The sequence below is a fragment of the Siphateles boraxobius genome, unplaced genomic scaffold, assembly GCF_051911475.1.
Source record: "Siphateles boraxobius isolate OS27281-9 unplaced genomic scaffold, OSU_SipBor_1 5, whole genome shotgun sequence".
NCBI lineage: Eukaryota > Metazoa > Chordata > Actinopteri > Cypriniformes > Leuciscidae > Siphateles > Siphateles boraxobius.
Window position 1 is genome coordinate 26,097,470 of NW_027509141.1, and position 16,431 is coordinate 26,113,900.

General features: G+C 43.9%; 1 protein-coding gene across 3 annotated transcripts in view; it reads right to left on the reverse strand.

The window, feature by feature from the left end:
• Window positions 1-16,431, reverse strand: part of eif4g3a (eukaryotic translation initiation factor 4 gamma, 3a) — a 67,073-nt gene that overhangs the window by 38,850 nt on the left and 11,792 nt on the right. For all 3 annotated transcript variants that reach the window (XM_077203606.1, XM_077203604.1, XM_077203607.1), the window contains exons 4-5: window positions 8,087-8,179; window positions 6,099-6,131 (exon numbers count right to left, since the gene is read on the reverse strand). In XM_077203606.1, the coding sequence (XP_077059721.1) occupies window positions 6,099-6,131; window positions 8,087-8,179 (126 nt within the window). The remainder of the gene's footprint in view (window positions 1-6,098; window positions 6,132-8,086; window positions 8,180-16,431) is intronic.

Here is a 16,431-nt window from a genome sequence, read left to right on the forward strand (position 1 = left end):
TTGTCATTTAAAGATGATTTAAAGATGATATTTAAATGCTTAGTTTTATAATCAACGCTCTAGTTTTAACTGCAGGGGGCAAAAAAACATTTAATGTAATGCAATACAATGATGATTGAGAGATGTAGAATAAACTTTCCTCAAAAGCCTGATGAATCTATATTTGATAAATCACATTTTAAAATGTTTCTTCAAAAAAAAAAGTTCAAGTCAAGTTAAAACGGTTTCTTTAGTCCAGTAAGTGTTCATCTTGAAATATCACAAACAATATACATTAACATCGTTATAATTACATTAAACATCGTATACATTTTAAAATATTGCTGATTACTTACAAAGCACTAAATGGTTTAGCTCTCCAGTACTTGAGCGAGGTCTTAATGCATTATAGTCCTTCATGTCTATTGCGATCTCAAAATTCTGGCCAGTTGATAATACCTAGAATATATAAATCGACTGCTGGCGGTAGATCCTTTTCCTAATTAGCACCAAATCTTTGGAACAATCTTCCTAACGTTGTCTGGGAAGCAGACACAGTCTGTCAGTTCAAATCTAGACTAAAAAAACACCTCTCTTTGGCTTAGCATACACATAACACATTATAGACTTCTATAATTCAATGTTAGGCTGCATAGTTTAGATCAGACGGAACCAGGAACACTTCCCATAAATCTTGATGCACTTTGTACATCATAAGAAGGATGGCGTCTATGCTAATATTAGTCTCTCTGTTTATCCCGGGGTTTACCGCAGTCCGCCGGATCCAGGCCATATCCAGATCTGATGAAGGACCATCGCATGGACACGACGACAACGCATCCCTGAAGTGCCAGCCTCATCAGCCCTGTGAAGCCCTCATGGACACCTCAACTAACTCGTGTCCATACCGGCGTAATGACTCCGACCCCCCCAACCAGATGAACTGGATAAATATTGTTAAAGTTCTGATCCAATCTGACTTCGGACCTATAATGCTGCCTGAATCATAATCATAGTTTGTTCGTTGACCAGGGTAGAATTGGCCCCCCTGACTAAGCCTGGGTTCTCCCAAGGTTTTTTTCTCCATTCTGTCACCTGATGGAGTTTTGGTTCCTTGCCACTGTCGCCCTTTTTTTCTGCCTTTCTTCGCCTTTGTCGCCATTGGCTTTTGGCTTGCTTAGTTGGGGACATTTAATTTTATATTTAACAATATTATTACAACATTATTTTCCCATTATATCTGTAAAGCTGCTTTGACACAATCTGTATTGTAAAAAGCACTATATAAATAAAGGTGACTTGACTTGAAATTAAATTTATTCTTATGTTTACTTAACAAAAATCAGTAAAGATTTCACAACAACAAAAATGTGAACAACAACCTTAAAGCTGCAGTCCGTAACTTTTTTGGGTTAAAAATTATCCAAAATAAAGCAGGTACATAACCAGCCAGTGTTCAAAACTACCTGCTTGCCTTGGCTCGATTAAAACGGTAAGCTTGTAATCATTTTTTAATTCCAGTGGTACTGGTGGATTTTTGCGGGAAATTCGAGCATGTCTTTGCGTCATTACGTCACATCTTTACAAATAACAATTTGAGAACAAAGTATAATTTGCACGGTTTGACGTGATATGATAAGCGATCGTTAGATTTAATTAGCGCAATTTACTGCTATGCTTTTTTCCCCTTAGTTGGTCAGAACAAAAGTGGATGTTACTTATGGCGCTTTTCCATTACCAGCATCAGCTCAGCTCAAGATAGTACCTCCACAATAGTACCTGGTCGTCATAGCGACCCCACAGGAACTATGCGACACACACCCGCTACCCACACACACACACAGGACAATGGAGGAAATCGAGTGTATGCTGTTTTTTAACCTCGGTATGTGGCTATTTCTCACAGCAAGAAGACAACCGTTGTTTCAGGAGAGCAAAACGAAACACTGCTGAAAAAAATAGCTCCGTCTGGCGTGTGTAATGATGACGCGGTGAATAGTGACGATTCTCTCTGACCAATCAGCAGTCTGCAGTGTTTTCACGTCACATTTTAGTATCGCCTCAGCTTGCTTAGAACCTCGCCGGAGGTGATACGAAAAAAAGTACCCGAAAGCAGGTACAGGTACAACTTTTACACAGTGGAAAACCAAACAAAGGCGAGTCGAGTCGAGCTGGTACTGTGTAGTGGAAAAGCGCCATTACTTGTTCAGATGACATTTTCTGGTGAAAATTCTTATGTTGGTCATACTTCCAAAAAGTAGAATCTGTAATTCCGAATGACAGTACCCACACCGGCACGGTGACTGACAGCCGCACATTCTCCTCAAACCATTGGATTCATCTGCGCTGTGCCGTGCCGAGTAGGGATGCTAACCGATTACCGTTTGAACGATGGTTGACCGTCTCAACGTTAACCGATCAAAGTTGTCGGTAGTCGGTTAAAAAAAAAAAGTGATCTCTAAATTAGGCTATTATAGACAGTGGACTAAACGCTACTACAGTTAGCCATCTTAATCGAAGATATTTTTGTGTGAAGTGAACAAATCCCTCACACTCAATTTTTCATAACTCGCCTGTTTGTACTTAATAAACCAATAAAAACATTTGGCGCGAGGTCACAGCGTTTGTGTTCGCGCGCTCACAAGGTTTGCGAAAAGTAAAGGCTACAGGCTAAAACACTGGAGGTTAGAGCCAGGGCAGACGACAGGATGAAGCGTGCAAAGAAACGTAACGTTAGTGTGTGGGACCGTTTCACCAAAAAAGAATGACACAGTAAGTTGCAACTTGTGTGATACAGTGCTTAAATACAGTAGTAATACTGTAGAAATACATTACATCTACATTTCAGTGGTAACAGATAAGGTGATGATGATCATCATCTTTCTTTATTATTGTTAGCACTAACGTTACCTCAAACTAATTGGAGTCTCTTCGGAGCTGTCATTTTCTTAAATGAGACGCTGCAATGTTTCAAATGAGCTTCTAACGCTAAACCAACGCCTTTATTTTCAACGCGATCACCTTGTACCCAAACCATTTCGAAACTAAGGAGCCATTTGTCCTCAGATTACATACAAGCTCCTCGGCCCCGCGTTTGCGATTTTAAAAAAGTGACGTGAGTGGAAGCGCGGCGCCGGGGCAGTGTGTGTGTGTGTGTGTGTGAGCGGGAGGCAGAGAGAGATGCGACAGAGTTGCGAAATTGCAGGCGCTGTTTTTTCAAATAGCGTGGCATATTTTAAACTAATCGGTTAACCTGTTTCAACCGGCTAATGAGGCTCGGTGGTCGGTCAAGAAAATGTTTAGTTTTCGCCATCCCTAGTGCCGAGGCACAACCCACGTAAAGTTGATAATTCCGCGAATAACTGCAATTTCAGATTTCGAACAGATATGGTGACAGGAAAAACTACAGACTGCAGCTTTAAGATGGATGTTTTTAGAATTTTACAAAAATGCCTTTTACTTTCTAGACTAGAGAAGGAAAGTAGAAGATTGTGTAAAACAGGTTTTTCAGCAAAGTTTTGATCATGTTGGTCATTTAGAGGCCTTAGAAATTTGCATATCAAATCCAGATACATTTGGCTTTATAGGGTTAAGCCCTGTGAAGAGCACAGCCATTTGAAGAGGAGAGATGTCTGGCAGGTCGGGGTAGAAAGTCACACAACTTTCCTTAAAGGTCAGATGCGTATATGGACACACTTGCATGGATGGACTTGTGGCTACACGCAAAGTGCATAAACAAATCATTAGCAACAAATGACAAACAAGTTTTTCCCGTGTAATGAAACACCCAAGCACAGTGGATAGAATATCATGTGCAGACACGTGTAATGCTGCTCATGAATTCAGCAATGAAACTTACATTTCTAATGATCATAATGACCTCTGAATGCATTTAGTTACAACGACTGAGAAAAGCCCAAGTCGTCTAGACACTTACAACAATGATTCTGCTCAGGAAGGTGACACATTGTTAGAAGTATTTCATCTAATAAAAGGTGCACAAACAGCCTTAACAAGATTTGGCAATCAATGTCAGTCTTCATCATCGCACATCTGCTCATCAGATAACATGAATGCAAATCATCATAATTTAGATGATCTTTTAGAAAAGACAAGAAATAAATGAGTCAGAAGAGACACTTCTAATGTCTGGTTCTCAAGGACGGGAAGCTTGTTACACAGTCGAGCTAATACATGATTATGCAAATATGAATACGTCTCTAGTCATAATGGTTCTTAAAGAGGACCAAATTTTTTACATTTTCAACTTTCTTTGTAGTAGTGTGTTAAAACTCGCAGTTATGGCAAGGGGCGTGACATTTCCGAAACGCGCTAGAAGCGGCTAACCAATCAAAACACAATGGTTCACCTGACCAATCAGAGCACAGCACATAGTACTTTTCAGAAGGAGGGGCTTCACAGAAACAGAAACTACACAGAGGGTTACTGACAGACTGGGAAGAGGTGCTGCAATAATATAACATGTGAAAAATAATATTTAAGCATGAAAACCTGCTCTCTCTAGACCCCAAAAACAAAATCAAAGACTTTGTAAAAGAGCATAATATGGCCTCTTTAAAGCTGAAGAGTGTAATTTCTGCACCACAAGTGTAAAACATTGAAAATTCTTTCAGCCGGTGGAAATACTTTGGGGTACTAGGGCGGACTAAACCGTTTATGAAAACGTTACCACCACAGACATATCAGTTTTGGCTTTTCAGATTACAATAAAATTGTGAACCAATGTGATCAAAACTGTATTTGCACTGCTGTTACTGGTGTTATACATCTAATGCAAAACTGATGGGGATACATGTATTTCAAATAGTATTTCAAAAACGGTGGTCAGTGTGACAGTTCAGTAATGACTTAAGACATTGGCGGCACAGCACACAACACCAAACATCCTTGCAAATTACAGGTACGAATCTCTTTTGAAATTTTAAATAATTAGTTATTTAGCCAATGGTGTTTTTCCTCGAACCCTACAACTTTACGGGTCTCAGTCCAGATCTTTATACACATAAGAGTAGGGATGTAACGATTCACTTAACTCTCGATGCGATACGATTCACGATACTGGTTTCACGAAGGATTTTCTCACGATTTTTTTAACAAGTGATTAATTTAAGAAATTATAAATGAAAAAGTGTCCCTTTTATTATTTCTCAGACAAAATGCTGCACATTTCTTTTTCATTTTGAAATATATTTGTCAAATAAAAAAACTACATTGAATTTTTTTTAAAAAATCCCTTCAAGGTTGTTTCAACTCAGTCTTTCTGTCTGTCTGGTCAAGGGGGTGGACACTGGTACCTTCCCACACTAAGTAAAAGACTTAGTAAAATTAGTACCACATTTAGAGGGGTTTTAATTTTGTTATAATTTGTATCATTACACTAGCAAGAGTAAAAAAAAACACACATTTAGAAAAATATGCCATAACCATCAATAAATTATATATATAAATATATATATATATCCATGTACAAATTTAGAGAAGGAGATCGTAAAATAAATACAACACCTGGTTGCCACGGAAACACTGATGCACATTGTGATCTCCGTGGCCCTCGCACTTGTCGTATTAATGCCTTTTACATGAAAACGGAGGTGACTTGTGCTTCTCACGGTGGTGATTATTATTAGTCTACGTAAAGTCAAAATGCCGCCACACCTCCGATTTGATGAGTCAATATCTACCTTGCCGTCGCCATGTGTTTGACGGCGCGTGCACACCAGTGAGGCACACACTGGCGCGGCGCGAGCGGAGCAAACCGAGCGTTTTCAGTCCATTCCTATAGAAGTTGAGCTTGGCTCACACAAGCTCAAGTTCCATGAATGAAGTGAAAACACTCGCTAGCTTCGCGCCAGTGTGTGCTTGCTGCTATTGTGCCTGTAAAGCGAGGTTCACAACTTCACAGTAGGCTACAGTAAACGCGCCTGCTTAAAACGTGTATCGCGATTCGTTTAACATTTCAACCGACTTGAATCGTCACACATTTTTATCGATTTTCAACCGGTTGCAAGTGTATCGTTACATACCTACATAAGAGAAATCTATAAGCATCTTAAGAAGTGTCTAATAGGATGGAGAGACATTGGGTCTGTGAAACTTACCTGATGGTGGGTCTGCCGAGGTCCCGTCATAAACTGATGGAGATAACAGCATGGTTTAAGGTCATCAGGAGCGACAAAGGAAGAGATAGAATAGAGAGACAGTAAGGATAACAGATGATCCACCTTGGATGCCTTTGCATTTCCATTACAAATGAAACAAGAGTAGTGTAGCAGGGTTGTGTAACATGTCAGCAGAGCAGGTGGACTTATTGGCTGGTCTTTAATCTTAATTATTTTTTGGTCTTAAAGGAATAGTTCACCCAAAAATGAAATTCATTCCATAATTTACTCACCCTCAAGGCATCCTAGGTGTATACGGCATTCTTCTTTCAGCTCTTTCCAGCTTTGTAATCGTATTGAATAGTGTCTGTTTTCTAAAGCTGCAAAAAGTACATCCATCCATATAAATATAATGCCTAATAGCCTATAAATACCCTCTGAAGCGAAGAGATGGGTTTTGTAAGAAAAATATTCATATTAAAAACTTAAACTATAATCACTAGCTTCCAGCAACAGCCGTATGCACGTTCACGTTGTAATATGACTCCCCATGAACGCGCATACGGCTGTTGCTGGAAGACAGCGATTATAGTTTATAAAGTTTAAAATATGGATGCGCTTTTTGGAGCTTCAAAAACTCTGACACTATTCATTACCATTACAAATGTGGGAAGAGCAAGGATACAATTTAATATAACTCTGATTGATTTCGGCTGAAAGAAGAAAGTCATAAACACCTAGGATGGCTTAAGGGGGAGTAAATTCTGGGATAAGTTAAATTTTTGGGTGAACAATTTTTTTAAATAAATGACTGAAGTTGGTGTAAAACACATGAACTCAAGTAAGCCTAACAACCTAAGGACCAGACTCCTAATTTTTATAATATTCTTTTATATTAATGAGGCAAGCAGACTATGTGTGGTACATGGAATACACTACCATTCAAAAGTTTGCGGTCAGTAACATATATATATATATATATATATATATATATATATATAAATAAAAGTATGCATTAAATTGTTATTTTGAACAGTCTAATCCTGGTAAAATCTATGGTTTCCCCAAAAATATTGAGCAGCACAATTTCAGCATTCCTTATAATAAGAAATGTTTCTTGAGCAGCAAGTCAGTATATTAGAGTTTGTGAATGATTTTGAGTAATGGTTGCAAAAGGTTCAGCTTTGCCATTACAGAAATAAATCACATTTAAAAAAACATTAAATTAAAAACAAATTGAAATTGTAATAATATTTTACAATATTACTGTTTTTACTGTATTTTTTTAAGCAAATATAAGTAGCTTTGGTGAGCATATGAGACTTCTTTCAAAAACATTAGTGATTCTTAACCCCTTAACAAATCTTAACAAAAAAAATATTATATCATATTATGAGTAATTAGTAGTTGTATCATAATAACAGAAATTCTAACTAAAAATGTCTTATTATTTAAATAATCATTTAATAATTAAATTATTAAATTATCATATTTTTGATAATCCACATAATAAAATGTTGTTTCAAATGAAAGGTATTTCATCTCAAATTAGTTTTTAATTTTTCAATGCATGATAAATACATCAATTGAATTCTATATTAATATGGTTGCTTGGCAACCATAAACTGTGTTTACATCAGACATGAGCATTGCGGGTTATGGTAAAATGCTAAAACGGTTCCATTATTAGCAACCAAAGTGTCTATACTGAAAATGTCTATTTGCCGTGTACTATGTGCAGAATAGGCAATAGGTTTCTTAAAAATCTGTCTAACCAGATTCTCTACTAATCGAAACATTCCAACCACTACAGGAACCATCATACCACTCGGGCCTACTATATATTAGCATGCCAAGAAGACATTTTTTTTTTTTTTTTTTTTTTTATGTGTCAGTTTGTCATTATTGCATTATGACATAATCACGAGGGCCACAAAAATTGTCTCGATGTTCAATGTTCATTTACGTAAGCGGAGTGTCGTGCTTACCGGCCGAGTCTGTGGTTGTACGTTCATTGGCTGGGTCTGTGGCGAATACACCAGGGAGGTGGAGCCTGCATTCTGAGCTGGGTTATATGAAGGCTAAGGAGTGAATCACAGACAGTGAAAAGGTTAGGCAACTTTCCTTTTGAAGCTCGGTTTTCATTCAGAGCACAGGATACAAAATAGCAAGAGTGCCTTGCAAAAAAAAGATCATCATTAATTCTGTGAGTGTGTGTATATTGACTTAATTTCTTTGTCAGACAAAACCCAGATGAATAAATTACCCTCTAATCAATCCAAAGCAGCAGTGTATATAAAAGTGTCTGTAGAGTGTGTATATATCTGTCCAGTGTGTGTGTGTGAGAAAGTCGTGGGATCATTACAGCACCTGTGTCAGCTGGAAACACTATTTATAAAATAGCGACAGTGTTCCTTCAGGCTGGTGGTATCCATGGTGAGGAAGAGCGGTGCAAAAATCACTCATAACACAAAACCTCGACACTCTGTATAGTGTGTATGTGTGCCAAAATATCAGACATCTAAATGGTACAAAACAAGGTGACCTAGAAAAATATAGCAACACCAAAAGTTTCCCTCTGTCTTAAAGGAATCATGAATTGAGAAATCAAATTTTCCTTGAACTTTTGACATACAAGAGGTCATTGTACTAAAATATCCTGTAAGTTTCAGAACTCAAAACTTTCTCGTTAGTCCAAAAACTGTTTTTATTGAAACCAAGCTGCCCAAACGACTTGCTTTGGATTTTTAAAGAGACTGTTCGGCGCAGGCTTTTCAGAGAGACTGATAATAATAGATGATACAGTGACAACTATAAGTGTGAGTAACAACGTTTTTACCATGTATCACTATTGCTTTGTCTGATACAGATCGTTTGATATGTACTGAGTATTTATACTGTAGCACCACAGTCAATCTGTGAATCGTTCTGATACTGTTCTTTCCTTTGCTCCGGCATTTAATGAGTTAATACAGGGCATTATGGGATATAGAAGAAAGCACATAGAGAACGCTGCTTTTGTTATTGTATTGATCTAAGCCATTCGCTGTAATCCTGAATAAAAGCTTCAGTGAGAGAGATCTTCTGTTCTATCATAAAAGGCATAACACGTTCTCCTTGAAAATTTAAACATTTTTCACTTTATCGAAAAGGATAAACAATGAATAGCCTATAAGAAAGACAGTGCGAATAATGATGGTACATAATTATTCATAACTTATGTTTACACAAAACACTGCAAGTTATTGAGTTAACTATAACTGTGGAAATGTAGTACTTACATTTTATTTGCCACAACCAAGACTTATAAAGCATAAGTAATACGCATAAATGTTTCACATTGTTGGAAAATGTAAAACTATGTAAGTTTTCAAAACAATTCCACACGAGTAATGGTGTGGACATGGAAATTATTTTCATATGGAAAACGTCTCCGGTTACTTTCGTAACCTCGGTTCCCTGAGCAGCAAGGAACGGGACATTACGGATGTCGTATATTGGAACTCCTCTCATCCTTCACTTCTGCTGAAATCTTATAGGCTAACGCCAGCAGAGCTGGCCAATTGACGCAAAATATGCAAATACTGACACCTCGTAGCAGTAATAAGCAAGTGCAGCGTCAATTCCTCTTCAGAATCGAACAAAAACGCTAAAACAATAGCGAACATGGCGTAATGTCTCGTTCCTTGCCTTTCAGGGAACCGAGGTTACGAAAGTAAATGGAGACATTCCCTATCAAGGCTACGGAACTGCGACATTACGGATGTCGTATATGGGAACTGTGTAGAATCCCACCGTGGCAGCCAAACAACCACTGACAATAGACCCAATACGAAGACCGCCCCCCCAGTATGCAAGCATCTGATAGGCCGAGATTGACCAATAGCGAACCTCTAACCTCTGATAGGCCCAAAAGGACCAATCACAAGCTCACAATACACTGCCAGCATTTGCATATCCCGAGCAGTATAACCGGGGGAAATTTGCACTGTCGAAAAACAGGGCAATAACCACAGTAAGAGAAGGCCAACGCATAGCGATGACAACAGTACAAACACACAATATAGCACACAGAACAACTCATAAGCAAAGCGCAGAGCAGCTCTATACAATGCTGTGTGTGTAATCAACTCACCGAAAGCACTCGAGACGCTACAGAGGGCAAATCCAACTTGTAAAACCTGGCAAACGTGTTCTGAGAAGACCAGCCAGCCGCAAGACATAAATCCTGAATAGACATACCCTTAGTCCAAGCCCACGAGGAGGCAATCGCTCTAGTCGAATGGGCCTTGACGTTAAGGGGGCATTCTTGCCCCAGACAATCATAAGCCAAAACACTAGCGTCCACAATCCAGTGAACAAGCCGTCCCTTGTTGCACCCACCAAAGCACACAAACAGCTGGTCCGATTGTCGAAAAACGGCAGAGCGAGAAATGTATTCTCTGAGCGCTCTGACTGGGCAAACAGCACTCTGAGCAACTTAGGATGTAGGACGCATGTTGAGCGACTTAGGAACGTAACCCGGCCTCGGTCTGAGAATTACATTACAGTTTCCCGGTCCAAAGCGAATACAATCTTCACTTACAGAGAAAGCCTGTAAATCCCCAACCCGCTTCGCTTCGCTGAAGCGAGAGCGAGAAGCAGTGCTGTTTTAATTGATAGCTCTTTAATGGCAATCGAAGCTAAGGGCTCGAAAGGCGGTCGCGACAAAGCCTCTAAGACCAACGTTAAATCCCACGGCGGCACCGAAGTGTGGCCGTGCAGGGCATAATCTCCTAGCTCCCTTGAGGAACCGTGTCACCGACGCATGTCTACCGATAGACTGTCCGTCAATAGGGGGGTGAAACGCGGCAACAGCGGCCACAAATACCTTCAGAGTGGATGGTAGGCTCCCTTCATCCATCCTGTACTGAAGGAAGCGTAGAATATCCGACACAGAGCTGTTCGCTGGGTCTATACCGACATCCTGACACCATTTTGAGAATACACCCCACTTCAGAGCATACAGGCGCCTGGTGGACGGGGCTCGCGCCTCCGCGATGGTATTCAAAACTCGCGAGTGCAGCGCGTCCCCCCCGCTCAGCGACCCTGCAGCGGCCAAACATGGAGGCTCCACAGCCCGGGGTTGGGATGCCAGATCGTTCCGCTGGCCTGAGACAGAAGGTCCGTCCTGAGCAGAATCTCCCATGGCTGTCCTGCCAGTAACTCTACCAAATCCGCGAACCAGGGCTGATTCGCCCAGTTCGGGGCTACCAGAGTCACCGCCGCCTTCTCCTCCCTGATTTTGCACAACACCATGGGCAAAATTTTTACCGGGGGAAAAGCATAGAGACGGACTCTCGGCCATCGCGCAGTCAGCGCGTCCTACTCCCGGGGGGAACGAGACAGTGAGAAGAACATCTTGCAATGCACGTTCTCGCTCGTCGCAAAGAGGTCGACCTCCGCTCTGCCGAAACAATTCCATATCAGCTGAACCGTCCCGGAGTGAAGCCTCCACTCGGCTTGGGGAATCCCGCTTCTCGAAAGCATATCCACCCCACGATTCAGAACGCCGGGGATGTGAGCCGCTCTCAGCGAGAGGAAAAACCGGTCCGCCCATAGCAGAAGGGATTCCGCCTGCCTGAATAGGGCTATGGAATGTACACCGCCTTGGCGATTTATGTACCAGACCACGGAAGTGTTATCGGTCCGAATCAACACATGCTGTTGCTCCAGCCGAGACCGGAAGGCTTTTAGAGTTAGAGAGACCGCTTCTAGTTCCAGATGATTTATGTGCCACTCCATCTGCTTCCCTGACCACCGACCCGAGGCGGGCTTTCCCAAGCAGACGGCTCCCCATCCGGTGGACGAAGCGTCCGTCAGGACCTCCACGCGCCGCGTCACTATGCCCATAGGGACGCCTGAGCGGAAGAGATCTGGGTTCCTCCACAGGGCCAGGGCGCGGGCGCATCCGTGGGTGACCATAATGCGCTTGTGGCCAGAATACCACTCGCTCGGGAGGACGCGCGTTTTCAGCCAGTGTTGCAGCTGTCTCATATGCAGCAGCCCCAGATGACACACCGAAGAAGCCGCTGCCATCCATCCCAGTAGCCTCTGAAACTCTTTCAGTGGGACAAGCCTGCCAGGTCTGAAGAGACCGAGAGAAGAACTCAGAGCCTCCGCTCGCTCGGGGGAGAGGCGCGCTCTCATTCTCACCGAATCCAAGCACACTCCCAGGAATGTTGTAGTCTGGCTCGGTGTGAGGACACTTTTCTGGATGTTCACCCTCAAACCAAGCATCTCCAAGTGTCGAAGGAGGGCTTCCACATGGTTGACCAGCATTTCTCTCGACTGCGCGAGAACCAGCCAGTCGTCCAGATAGTTCAAGACGCGCATCCCGCTCGATCTGAGGGGTGAAAGTGCCGCGTCCACGCATTTCGAAAATGTTCGGGGAGCTAGGGCTAGTCCAAACGGGAGCACCGTATATTGGTACACCGAATTCTCGAACGCAAACCTCAGGAATCGCCTGTGACGTTTTACTATCTGGATATGAAAGTAAGCGTCCTTTAAATCCACTGAAGCGAACCAATCCCCGGGGCGAATTTGCGCCAGGATTTGCTTCAAAGTAGTCATCCTGGAAGCGCGCTTGTGAAGCGTTCTGTTGACGTGTCTCAGATCCAGAATGGGGCGGAGACCCCCTCCCTTCTTCGGCACAACGAAGTAGCGGCTGTAGAATCCGCTCTCCCGCTCCCTCGGGGGAACCGGTTCTATAGCCTTCTTTTCGTGCAAGTTGCACACTTCTTGCCTCAGCACATGAGCGTTTTGGGGCAAAGTTAATGACTGAATTACGCCGCGGAAGCGGGGTGGTCTGCGTTTGAACTGAAGTGTGTACCCGTGCCGAATTATATTCAACACCCACGGCGAAATGCCCGGAATAGCTTCCCACGCTGCCTGAAAGCGACTGAGCGTGGGCTGATCTAAACCTGCGGTCATCGCCGCTATGCGAGGGCTGGGAATATTTATTGACTGTGACTCTGCGCTGCTCGAAGGCAGGGCGGGTAACACAGTGTGTGGTGCAAGAGGAGAAAAAAGTTCTGTTTGTGAAGTAGTGATCTGCTTTATTTTTAAACAAGAAACAAAATTGACAACATTCACAAACCAACTGCACGCGTCGCTCGCGGAACGCTGAGGGACCAAGTGCATTAGAGCTTAACAAGCGCTTGGACGCGGGGCCGACCTGGTGCTCTCTTCTCCTCTTGCCCGAGCGGTCAGGACGACTGCTTGGGCCTTGCAGGGGACACGGTGGGCTTTCTGCGCGGGCTCCTCTGCGTCCTCTTGCTACCCGCTCCCTGCCACTGGCCGCTACGGCTCTACGAGCATCCGGTCCCGGGCGGGGCGCTGTCTGTCTTCTAGCCGCGGCCTGAGGTTGGCGGCCCGAGGCGGAAGACGAGCGGGAGCGAGGCTGCGGCTGCGGAGGCGCCCTCCGAGGAATCACGTGGCTCATAGCCTTCGCCTTCTTCTGCGTCTCGGAGTAACGCTCGGTGACTTTCTCCACGGCGTCTCCGAACAGGCCTGCAGGGGAGATCGGTCCGTTCAGCAGCGTCTTCCTATCGGCCTCCTGGACGTCCGACAGGGTGAGCCAAAGATGTCTGTGGAGGACCACCAGGAATCCCATCGAACGTCCAATCGCCTGAGCCGAACACTTCGTGGCCAGGAGCACGAGGTCCTCGGCCGAACGGAGATCTCGGATGGCGTCAGCGTCAATAGAGGCGGCGTCATCCAGAGACTTGAGCTGCTTAGCCTGCAGCACTTGGAGAACGGCCATGGCATGCAACGCAGAAACCGCCTCCCCCGCGGCACCGTAGGCCTGGTTAGCCTGGTGGCCCGTAAATCTGCAGGCTCGGGACGGCAGGCTGCGGTCCGAGCCCAGGGCGGGAGCCGACGGGCAGAGGTGCGCGGCGACGGTCTCCTCGACGGGGGGGATGCGGAGGTAGCCGTGTTCCCCCGCCTCGTCCACGGGGGCAAACATGGCCAGGGGGGAAGTGAGAGTGTGCGCCGATTGCGGGGCCACCCACGACTTCACCACGTGCTCATGCACGTCCGGAAAAAACGGTGTTCCTCTTTTCGAAGCGGCCTGACGGCGGCACGATTGGAGGAACCACGTATCCAGCTTGCTCTTAGAAGGTTCATCGGGAGCCTTCCACGAGAGGTCCAGTTCCTCGACGGCCTTCGAGAGGATACGGAAGAGCCCGTCCTGCAGGTCCGCCGGGGTCTCATGCTCCGCGGCCGCCCGCAGTACGGCCTGCTCCGCACCCCAGTCGTTCTCGGCGGCAGACATAGACATGGAGTCGTCTTCCTCACTCGCCCCGAAGGAAACGAAGTCAGCGACCTCGCGAGGGGGCTGGAAGGTGGGGTCGGGAAAGCTCACCGGGGGACGAACCTCGACTCCGCGGTTGGGGGGGGCTACCAGCGGCTCAAAGGTGGCGGTAGACCCGATCCCCGCTGCTGCGCGAGCCTCTTCCCTCCTGGCTTTGAGAGTTCGAAGAGGCATGTCCGCGCAGAGGTCGCAGGACCCTTCGTCCCTGAGGGCTGACTCAGCATGGGCCAGCCCCATACACGCGATGCAGAACAGGTGCGTGTCGGGGGGCACGATGGGGCCCAAACACAGGTTGCAGATAGTTGCCATTGGATGCAGGAGACAGTGCAAGTATCTCGGCGCAACTTCAACGACGGCGAAATAAGTTGTTAGTGGAGTATCAGCTTTCTAGCACACGATTTGAGCGTGAAGAGAGAGATTCTGAAGAGGAATTGACGCTGCACTTGCTTATTACTGCTACGAGGTGTCAGTATTTGCATATTTTGCGTCAATTGGCCAGCTCTGCTGGCGTTAGCCTATAAGATTTCAGCAGAAGTGAAGGATGAGAGGAGTTCCCATATACGACATCCGTAATGTCGAAGTTCCGTAGCCTTGATAGGGAACTGTTATCCAATCATAGCAGTGGGCGTTTACTTCCAAGTCTTCAATGTCACATGCTTATCATAACGGAGTGTTTGAAAGAGATGGTCAAAAACAGGATTTTATTTCTAAATTAGGATGTTTTTGATGTCAAAATCTTAATAACATTAAAGCTCCAGTAGGTAGCTTTTGTAAACAAATATTTGTTAAAACTCTAATTATGTCCTGAAAGTAGAATATGAGACAGCTAATCTGTGAAAAAAATCAAGCTCCTCTGGCTCCTCCCTGTGGTCCTACTGCCATTTGCAGAAATACACCGCTCCGGTCAGAAACAACCAATCAGAGCCAGGAGGAATGTCTTAGCAGTGTCAATCACGCTCGTGTACGCGCTGATCTGATCTCTCTTGCACAGCGCGAGCGCGTACCGTCGTTCGTGACTCTCCTGTTCAAACTCGTTCATCCAAATGAACGAATCTTTTTTCGAGTCATTTCGTTCATTCAACGAACGAAATGACTCGAAAAAAGATTTGTTCATTTTGAACGAGTCTTTTTCGGAGTCATTTCGTTCATTCAACGAACGAATGACTCGAAAAAAGATTTGTTCATTTGGATGAACGGCTTCGAACAGGATCACGAACGTGCATCACAGAACAGAGCAAGGCGAGCATTTGTGCTTATAAAACTTAAAGTTTTTTATTTATTTTTGAAATGACCGATCGTTTCACTAGATAAGACCCTTATTCATCGTCTGGTATCGTTTAAAACCCTTTGAAGCTGCGCTGAAACTGTCATTTGGTCCTCGAAACGTTTGTGTCCTATTGAAGTCCATTATATGGAGAAAAAGCCTGGAAAGTTTTCATCAAAAAACTTAATTTCTTTTCGACTGAAGAAAGAAAGAAATGGACATCTTGGATGACATGGGGTGAGTAAATTATCAGCAAAAGTTTTTTTTTAAATCGAACTAATCCTTTAACGTTATCTTAGTAGCTATAACTTATAGAAAGAGTGCAACCTTATAAAGTTACATGTATTGCAAAATACATAATGATTTGAAGACCAAGTTTGTAGTCAAAGTATGGGCAGGCCAGAGTCAATGTAAAGCATATTGTTGATGTTTCGTCCCTATTAGTGAATGTTCCATAACTGTTTATAATCCGCCGTCATCGGTGGTCCTGCTTACTACCCTGCGCGTTCACGGCAGGCTCTGCTGTGGGGGAGGAGCTGTGGAGGGAGGGCTGTAGCGCAGCAGAGGGCAAGGGGGTTGGACCTGTAAGTTGTGCTTGTTCAAATTTTCAGGCTAAGTCAACATTTTCTCAAAACTCCCTACTGCAGCTTTAAGTGGACCTCAGAGAACTTTATAAAAATGCGGTTCATGACCCCTTTAACAGATAAAATAGC